At 48.1% G+C, this 10,412-nt stretch overlaps 1 protein-coding gene across 1 annotated transcript in view; it reads left to right on the forward strand.

Moving 5' to 3' along the window:
* LOC108790746 (extracellular tyrosine-protein kinase PKDCC-like) overlaps window positions 1-7,854 on the forward strand; it is a 12,064-nt gene extending 4,210 nt beyond the window's left edge. The window contains exons 2-7 of the mRNA XM_018561084.1: window positions 1,284-1,406; window positions 2,364-2,635; window positions 3,195-3,274; window positions 4,087-4,188; window positions 5,438-5,617; window positions 7,727-7,854. Of these exons, the coding sequence (XP_018416586.1) occupies window positions 1,284-1,406; window positions 2,364-2,635; window positions 3,195-3,274; window positions 4,087-4,188; window positions 5,438-5,617; window positions 7,727-7,854 (885 nt within the window). The remainder of the gene's footprint in view (window positions 1-1,283; window positions 1,407-2,363; window positions 2,636-3,194; window positions 3,275-4,086; window positions 4,189-5,437; window positions 5,618-7,726) is intronic.
* The last annotated feature ends 2,558 nt before the right edge of the window (window positions 7,855-10,412 follow it).

Below are 10,412 nucleotides of genomic sequence, written 5' to 3' on the forward strand. Positions count from 1 at the left end.
GGGGGGGGGATACATTGTGTCGTCATCATCACAGTGAAAGAGTCCATAAAAGTTGTAAAGACAACAAGGAGATGATTAGTAACATTGTATCTCTGCCACCCCGGCCATTGTGCTGTCACCGCCCTCCCCGCTCATAGCTCCTTTGATTGGACGGGAAGGCGTCGGATGACCTCAGGTCGCCCATTTGTACCAACAGTGACGTCACCGTCCCTCCCCCAGAGCTGACCTCAGTCACGTCACTTCCTTAGGTAAACGCAGAGGCCGGTCTTTAACATGTGTCACCTGTGTGACAAAGCTGTGCGCCTCCAACCGGATTCCAGACATTCCGCGCCTGTCACATATACAATTTTAAAATGTATCTAAAGGCAAAACTTTTTTTTTTAAAGTTTTACTTGTGGGTGGAACGTAGAAGGTTTCGGACCTCTGTCAGGTCTTTATTGCTGTCTGGGGAGATTCACCATCTCGGTTCGTCCCAGTGACCTTTGTCACTGACGAGATTTATGGTTGTCACTAGAACAGGAAGGGAGGGTGAAATCATCCAATGGAGACGCCTGTTCTGGTGACAACAAAGAGGGGATATCCTCACATCCTCCCCAGGAGAGATTTCCTGCTACTTCCTGTTTTGGCTTTAGCTATACTTTAAAGATGACCGAGCGCAAGAGATCTGGAAGGATTAAGTATTGAAAAAAGCAGAACATACCGCTGGGATGGGAGTGGCGGAATTGAATGGGGAGGGGTGGGAGCTGGGAGGATGTGTAGGGGGGAAAAATTGGCCTCTGGGGGACAGATGGGTATATGAGAGGGAGTACGGAGCTCAAAGGGATTTTATGGCTTTGCAAAAGGTTAATTTTGGGGGTTAAGGTCATGCTATGAGTTATGTTTTAGGGCCCATTCAAAGAGACCTGTTGCATTTCAGTAAGGCAGCACATTGATTTCGATTGGGCTGCCGAAACGCTAGGGTGCAGGACCCTAAAAAAAAAAAAACAGTTGGTCCTGTGCCCTAATGTGTTGGCAGCCCATTCGAAATCAGTGCGCTGCCTTAATGCAATAGATTAAGTCAGTGCACTAATTTCGAATGGGCTGCAAACATACTAGGACACAGGACTGAAGGACGCACATTGTTTTATTTCCACACACGTTCTTAAATACCCTGCATGTTGGTGTCCTGCATTTGACTGCCCCGAATAACAAGGGCACCCCCTTAATTTTTTTTTAACAATAAGGGTTCAGACCCCATGCCCAGCTCGTGCTTTATTATGACAATTCCTCTTTTCTCTCCGCAGCTCCACGGACAGTGCTACGTGAATAGCGAACCCGCGGACATCAGGGTCACCGCCATGCTGGATCTGGGGTCCCCCCTTGAGATGATTCAGCTCCTGCAGGCCCCCTGGGAAGAGCGATTTAAAGTAAGGGGCGCGCAAACAATGGTGATTGTTTCAGGGCCCCCCCCCCCCCCCCACACACTAGGGGCCGGGATTAACCCCTCCGCAGCTGGGATGCAACCTGTGGCTTTGGCCCTCCCGCTGTGCTGAGGTTAATGAGTCCGGTTTTCAATGAGCAGAAGGGATTAGTGCAGAGGGCTGAGCAAACAGCTTGTGAGTAGGGAGGTGGGGGGGGACAATGGGGGGAGACCGGCCTGAACTAGGCAGCCGCCTAGGGCGCAGCCTTGACCACTCACCTGCCACAGCGCCCCTCCGTCTATTTCAAATTGCAACAGCCAATAGCAGGTTGGCTATTGCACCCGCCCACTGAGCAGAGGAGTGGAACTGTATGGCAACTTTCTCTCTCGGGTCCGCTCCTCTGCTCAGTGGGTGGGGTTTCAATAGCCAGCCTACTATTGGCTATTTCAATCAAATTACATCCACCTGTCGCCTGCAGAAGCTAACCCGCAGGAGAATGGGGCTGTGCAGGGGAGGGGGGAATTGAGGGTTGCACTGCGGGAGGGGGGTGCAAGTAGCTGGTCTTGCCTAGGGCGCAAAATAGTCTAACACCGGCCCTGCCCACACCTACCGCCACCCCCAATGAGATGCCTCATTATAGGGACACCCCTGAATACACATCTACAGTAGGGGGCAACACATCCCTCATCACACTTATAGCACCCCAATTTGAACGAACGCAACGCTGCGCACTTTAATGCATGTGCACTGCCACAGGGGTAGGCTACCTCGGCATTCCAGCTGCTGCCGAACTACAAGTCCCATGAGGCATTGCAAGATTCTGCCAGCTACAGGCATGACTCCCATAGGCAGACGCACGGTGGGATTTGTAGTTTCAGCACAGATGGAGTGCCGAGGTTGCCTACCCCTGCTCCAAGGACAACGGCAATTCTTCCTCTTACATACGTCTGTATCTGTCCTCAGGTCTGCCTGGAACTGGTGCGCTTGTTGCATTACCTGGCTAACTCGCCGCTGGGGTCGGTCGCCCTCCTGGATTTCCAGCCGAGGCAGTTCGTCCTGGTGGATGGGAGCCTGAAGCTGACGGATCTGGACGACGCCACAAGCGAAGAGATCTCGTGCAGAGAGGACGCTGATTGCACCCTCACCTTCCCTGCTAGGAGTTTCGGGGTCACATGCTCAGCTGGAGGGAGCTGCGTCAGAGCCAATGAGAAGAGAAATCTCTACAATGCGTACAGGTAACGGGTCCCAAGGCTGGTTTGCGAAATCCACATTTACCCCGTCTTCTATCTGTAACATAACCGAAGGAACATTTTTCATTTTCTCTGGTATGTTTAAACAGAATGGTCTTTATTAGACGTAGCAGCCAGCAAAAGAAAGGCAACGCGTTTTCGGGGGCTACGGTCCCCCTTCGTCAGGGCTGGGGAGTGGTAGTTTCTAAAGGCGGGACTTCTCTGAGTGTTCATGGATGGGAAATAAAAGCTGAACCTCTAGATTTTATGAAGAATAGAAATATTGCATCACTAAGAGCAAGCAAAGCAGTCCAGACTCTAGAACTAACACTCCTTAGCCTTGATGAAGGAAGGCTTTGTGGCACTCGAAACGCGTTGGGTTTTCTTTTTGACCGCTACGTCTCATAATAATAACAATGATCATAATAATTAGTAATAGTGCAAAGGAGATACAAAGTAATAATACAATGGAGGAGCGATTCGCCCTTAGGTTGGGGGTTTGGAGGAAATGTGTCCTAGTATTCATTCGTTCCCGGATTTTATGGTGACAACTTTGTCTTTCCAGATTTTTCTTCACCTACCTCCTGCCCCACGCCTCACCTCCCGCACTTCGACCGCTCCTACAGGACATCATGAATAATACAGGTACTCTAAGCAGACAATTTGTGAGTGCGGGGCTCTGTGTTTGTGTGCACAGGGCCCATATTTGTGTGTGCAGGGCCCCATGTTTTGTGTGTGCAGGGCCCCATGTTTTGTGTGTGCAGAACCTCATATATGTGTGTGAAGGGCCCTGAATGTTTGTGAGCAGGGCACTGTATTTGTATGTGCACCACACCATCTTTGTGTGTGCAGCGCCTCCTATATGCATCTGCAGGGCCCTGTATTTGTGTGTGGTGGGCCCCCGTCTGTGTGTGCAGGGCCCCATAGTTGCATGCACAGGGCCACGTATTTTGGTGTGCAGGGCTGCTTATTTTTGTGTGCAGGGCCAACAGCAGCTCCCTCAGGCGGCCGCCTGACTTGCCTTGCGGTAGCGCCGGGCCTGCATATATGCATGTGCAGGGCCCCATATATGCATGTGCAGGGCCCGATATTTGTGTGTGTAGGGCCCCATATTTGTGTGTGCTGGGCCCTGCATATACATTTACAGGGCCCATATTTGTGTGTGCTGTGCCTCATATTTGTGTGTGCTGGGCCCCGTATTTCTATGTGCTGGGCCCTGTATATACATGTACAGGGCCCCATATTTGTGTGTGCAGGCCCCCAAATCTGTGTGTGCAGGGCCCCATAGTTGCATGCACAGGGCCACATATTTTGGTGTGCAGGGCTGCTTATTTTTTGTGTGCAGAGCCGTATGTTTGTGTGTGCAGGGCCCCATATTTGTATGTGCAGGGCCCCGTATATACAGTATGTGTGCTCCTACTGACAGACCCTCCATAAAACATTTGCAATGGTTGCAGGTGATTTACGGTTTGGGATTCATGAAACCCTGAGGGCCTTTGAAGATGTCCTGACCTTCTACAAGTCAGGAATGAACCTGAGCCGCACCCGACATCTGGAAGGTCAGTCCCACAGTCTCCTTCCCTCCCTACAACCTTTTGAGATTTTTGCCAAAATTACATTGCAGACTTCGAAGTATTCGTCCCGTGACACGAGAGGGCCACAGGTAGAGAGCAGCGAATGATCAGCCAATCGCTCGCTGCTAAACAGCAAGCAATGACAAAGTTACATTGTTCAGGACTGCAGCTCCCATCATGCATTGCTTACAGCAAGCAATGATAATGTTACATTGTTCAAGACTACATAACCCATCATGCATTGCTTAAAGCAAACACTTGTAATGTTACATTGTTCAAGACTGCATCTCCCATCATGCATTGCTCACAGCAAGCAATGATAATGTTACATTGTTCAAGACTACATAACCCATCATGCATTGCTTAAAGCAAGCAATGATAATGTTACATTGTTCAAGACTACATAACCCATCATGCATTGCTCACAGCAAGCAATGGCAAAGTTACATTGTTCAGGATTACATCTCCCATCATGCATTGCTTACAGCAAGCAATGATAATGTTGCATTGTTCAAGACTACATCTCCCATCATGCATTGCTCACAGCAAGCAATGACAAAGTTACATTGTTCAAGACTACATCTCCCATCATGCATTGCTCACAGCAAGCAATGACAAAGTTACATTGTTCAAGACTACATCTCCCATCATGCATTGCTTACAGCAAGCAATGATAATGTTGCATTGTTCAAGACTACATCTCCCATCATGCATTGCTCACAGCAAGCAATGACAAAGTTACATTGTTCAATACTACATAACCCATCATGCATTGCTTACAGCAAGCACTGGTAATGTTACATTGTTCAAGACTGCATCTCCCATCATGCATTGCTCACAGCAAGCAATGACAATGTCACATTGTTCAGACGTGGAGTTGTAGTTCAGACGTCAGGCTCTGTCAGAGTGGTGACACCAGGAAGGGCATATTCGCAGGGCTGAGTGAAATGATGTCAGTGCATGGAGGAAGTCCATCCTATAGACATCTTCATCAGTAAGTCAGTTTACAATCTTCTAGATGGATCTGGTTATGAGGAGCGGGGTAGAACTTATGGAAGTTCAGTATATAAATGCAGAGCATTGTATCCGTCTTGTAATTCTGCCCCAATAAGAAGTCTCCGGTCCCTGATATTATGAGTGGCTTTGTTACACATTTCCTTCCTGTCGCTGATTTCATTAATATTACATTTATTGGGTGTTTTCCGCTCTCTTATTTTGGGATTTGCTCTTCCAGAATATTCTGCGCTCAGAGGATTCCGCGTCAACGAGACGACGGATGATTTCCGATGCTGGCCCTCCTACAACCACCAGGGATGCCTGCTCTCCATGCACAGCGCCGCGGAGGCAGCAGAATTTTGCATCCGCCACTCCCACTGCTGGAACTTCGTGATCGGCCAACACAGGACATGGACGGGTGGGTGTCCTATGACCTCCCACTACAGCAGGGGCGAGTCTTTAACAATGTAATATTATCATTGCTTGCTGGAAGCAATGCATGATGGGATATGTAGGCTTGGGAAATGGAGACTGCATCCCATCAAGCAGCAAGGGAAAGAGATGCAGAGCACACTGGGAATCCAGGAAGTTGGTGAAAGTGATGGGCAGGCGGAAGGCAGCGCTCACTACACCAGGGGTAGGCAACCTTGGCCCACCAGCTGTGGTGGAACTACAACTCCCATGAGGCATTGCAAGGCTCTGACAGCCGCAAGCGTGACTCCCAGAGGCAGATGCATCATGGCATTTGTAGTTTCACCGCAGCTGGAGGACTGGAGTTGCCCACCCTTGTACTACAGGGACGCCTACCACAGTTTGGGGGTCAGTTGTAGTTTAATTGATTCTGGTTGAACTTTTCTTAGGTTTTTAAATTGATGTTTTATTATTAGGTTGTTTTCTTTTCTACCTGGATACAATCTTCACAAATAAACATTGATTGCATGAAAAGGGATTCCCAGAGCTTGATGGGTTAGCTAGAGAGCAAAGCAGCAATCATCTCCTTTCAGGCAGGATGACAGTCTAGCAGCCTTGGCATGCGTCAGATTATTATTATTATACAGGATTTATATAGCGCCAACAGTTTGCGCAGCGCTTTACAATATAAGGAAGACATTACAATGCAATTCAAGACAAGATGGTAAGGAGGGCCCTTCCCCTGAGGGCTTACAATCTATGCGGGAGGAGTAAGTGATATATGAGGAGGGAGCTGTGTTTGTATGAATTGTTTGAGAACGTGATGGTCGAGTGGCCAGGTTGAGGTGGGATAGGCTTCCCTGAAGAGATGAGTCTTAGGGGAACTCCTAAAGGCAGTCAAGGTGGGAGATAGACGGACAGGTTGGGGTAAAGAGTTCTAAAGGATGGGAGAGACTCTAGAGAAGTCCTGGAGGCGAGCATGGGAGGAGTTGACAAGGGAGCTGACAAGCAGGAGGTCATGGGAAGAACGGAGGGGACGGTTAGGGTGATACTTTGAGACAAGGTTTGAGATATAGCCCGTCTGCTTCTGTCTGCTTCATCAGCTTCTTTTGGGGGGTCCTAGGTTGACAAATTTAAAGTTACACATAAAAAAAATAAAAAAACAAAAAAAATGTTTAAAGTCCCCAACATGCGTCGGGGGCGCATACATGCAAACATGCGTCGGGGGCGCATACGTGCGAAAAAGACGATTGCATTTCAAAATTTTCTGTCATTTTTCCTAATTATAATAAAAAATAAAAACCCCGTAGTGGTGATTCAGGCCCCATTCACACCTATGCGTATTGTAATATGCGCGTCTGTCGCGCTTTTTTTTTACCACGATTCGCGGTAAAAAAGCCGCGCGACCGTCGCGCGATTCCAAAGGCTACTTGGCAGTATACAAATGGTAAACGCCCTACAAAACGGACCAATACGCAGCAAAAAACGCTCCGGGACCTTTTCATGCGTGGGCCGTTTTGTAGTGCGTTCGGGACGGGCGGAAATACGGACAGGTGGGAACGAGGCCATTGACTACAATGCTATTTATTTTTTTGACCGTTTTGTAGAGCGTTCATCGAGCGTAGGACGCGCTACAAAACGTTCAGGTGTGAATGGGGCCTCAATACCACCAAAATAAAGCTCTATCTGTCCCCAAAAAATGGTATAAAATTCATTTCAGTACAGCGTTGCATGACGGAATAAACGTCAGTCAAAGGACTGCAGCGCTGAACACTGAAAAATGGCCTGGCCAGGAAGGGGGTCTAAACACCTGGTCTTGAAGTGGTTAAATATGCTACATAGGCCTCTCGCCCCGTCTGAGGGGTTATTGCAGCTCGTGAGAGAACGTGGAAGCTGATACGTAACTTAGCGATAGTCATCTCACAAACAGAAAAAAATGTTGTTTTTGTGGGGAAGTTGAGCCTCGGGGACATTCTCCGTCCATTTCCGAATTCCGGCGCCGGCGCTGGACCGTGCCGAGCGCAGTCAGCTGTCCGTTCTTCATTATGCAAAGAGAACCTGTCATTTAAGACCTATAAAAAAGTCTGAGTGTATACCCTCCATTGTGTATTCGCAGGTCACTATCTTGTGGTGTTCGCCAGCAAGGAGGCACGGCTTATTCCAGATGAGAATTCCTTTGTCTACGTCCGGCATTCAAGTAACGACGAAGGTCTAGCTGTGCAGAACTTGAAACAGGAAGGCTAAAGCGACGCTTACCGCCAATCACAGCGCATGATACTTGTAGGCATCCAACCGGCATCATTATGAACTGTCCAAATGTATCATTAGTGATAGTAGTGCTTAGGGCCACACTGGCCATCCTGTTGCTGGTGAGAACTAGTGTTGGATCCCTGGTGTGACTTGCCCCTTAAGGGGCAACTGAGCTCTGGAAGCTGTGGTTCCTTGGGGCCACACTGGCCATCCTGTTACTGGATGAGAACCAGTGTTAACTTGGATCCCTGGTGTGACTTGGCCCTTAAAGGGCAACTGAACTCTGGAAGCTGTGGGTCCTTAGGGCCACACTGGTCATCCTGTTGCTGTCGAGAACTGGCATTGGATCCCTGGTGAGACTTGGCCCTCAAAGGGGAACTGAACTCTGGAAGGTGTGGGTCCTTAGGGCCACACTGGCCATCCTGTTGCTGGCTAGAACTGGCATCGGATCTCTGGTGTAACGTCGCCCTTAAAGGGCAACTGAACTCTGGAATCTGTGGATCCTTAGGACCATACTTGCCGTCATGTCACTGGCGAGAACTAGTGTTGGATTGCTGGTGTGACGTGGCCCTTAAAGGGCAACTGAACTCTGGAAGCTGTGTGTAGGGCAAAGGACTTGTCACAGGTATTGCCTGTGGTCTCTCTGCAGCTGATCATTCCCCCATTACTGCCTCACCAAGCCTTGTTCTGCACTGTGTCTCTGTATGGAGGCGGCCATCTTGGTAGAGGCAGAGCTTTGCTTCCTCATCTCAGAGCCTCCAGCAAAGAGAACAGTGAGCAGCACAAGAGTGACATCACCAAATCTCTTAAGACTAGCAGCCAGAGTGCCCTAGGTGATCTTACACTGCAGATACACAGCGAATGTCATGCAGAAGGTCCTTTGATTGCAACATTCCCTTTTGGAATAAATGGAGTTTCCAGAATTAAAACCTCATTCACTGTTAGAATCTAGTTATTTCAAAGAAAATTTTCCATCCTGCTTCAAATCAACCATCGATTTGACCCCATTAACTATTAGGAAGTTGAACAAACATACAGAAAATGAATTGTAAGAACGAAATCCTGCTGCTGCATAGCCAGCTTTAAGGCTCATGTACAATGCAAATTTGGGTGTATTTCATCACCGGGGAGACACCGGTGCTGCGTACAGCCTCCCATAGAAATCAATGGCTGTAGGCGGATATATGCCCGTACTTGCATAAAGACGTTTGCCCCTGGACACAGAGTGACTGCTTCCAGGTCTGTATGCCATATGCATGCGCATGTTTACACTGGTCTCGGCGTATACCCGCTTACAGCCATTGATGTCTATGGGCGACTGTACGACGAACCTGCAGTGGGGAAATACACCTGAATTTTACATTGCGCGGCCCCAGGATTTGGGGGGGGGGCATGAGCCCTAAGATGAACAATCGAGATTTAATGGGAGAAATTTACTAAAACTGGAGCACACAGAATCTGGTTTGCTGTGCATAGTATCCAATCAGCTTCTATCTTCAGGTTGTTCAGTTAAAGGAGAACTATGAGTTGAGTGCTTTTCACTCACCTCATAGTTCTAGCCGACCTGTGACAATGAGACTGTCACAGGTCGGCATGGTATACTGAGCCTAGGAGGACGCTAGTTTGTGTCCTCTCGTTACCCTAAGGAGAACTATGGGGAAAAGCCTTAACCGCATAGTTCTCCTTTCAACTTTCAGGGCCGGTGCAGACCTGGGCAATCTGGGACGCACGGTCGTGCACAATTGCACAGAGCGATTGCCGCAGTGCCCCGTTGATCTCAATGGGGTCACATGTACCTTTCTTTTGCGACTCACAACGCGTGGCTGTTTTAGCCGCGGCGGGAAACCGCACGATCCTCCCTGCGCGACAGGGGTGCCATTACAAAATAATGGCAGAGCCAGCATGATCGTCGGAGGTGACCGGACAGCAATCCGCGCAGTATCGTGCACGATTGCCACGCGGTCCCGGATCGCCCAGGTGTGAACCTGGCCTGAAAATGAAATCTAGAAGGTGATTGGTTGCCATGCATAGCTGCTCCATATTCTGTCTGCTCCACTCTTAGTAAATTCCCTAATTCTGCCTTTATAGTTCTCCTTCCCCAGACCAGAATAACCCAATCGAGATACCGTAAATAGGGAAAAAACTAAAGGGGTGTAAAGGCGTCTTATCCATATACTACAGAATCCCGCTGTCATTTCTTATCTTGCGTCAGCTGAACTCTGATTGGTTGCTGTCAGCAGCACAGACAATTTTGCTTCCTCCACTTTTGACGAATGAGGGTCATTTGGGCATCGGTCTAGGTGTGTCTTATTTTTGACCTTATAGGTATAAAAAAAAAAAAATGTGCTTTCAGTGAAAGTAATATTTTATAAAAATCTTTATATTTGATGTTTATAATAAATCCTTTTATATACAAACTTTCCGAGTTTTATCTCTTTAGTTTTATTATCTTGCTTCCGATAATAAATGGTTACATTATTTAAAGGTGACTTCTTTAATGAAATGTAAAGTAAATACATTTACATTGAAATTTTATTTTTCATGCCATTTTG

The sequence above is a fragment of the Nanorana parkeri genome, unplaced genomic scaffold (genome assembly GCF_000935625.1).
Source record: "Nanorana parkeri isolate BGI_ZX_2015 unplaced genomic scaffold, ASM93562v1 scaffold499, whole genome shotgun sequence".
In the NCBI taxonomy this organism is placed as follows: Eukaryota; Metazoa; Chordata; class Amphibia; order Anura; family Dicroglossidae; genus Nanorana; species Nanorana parkeri.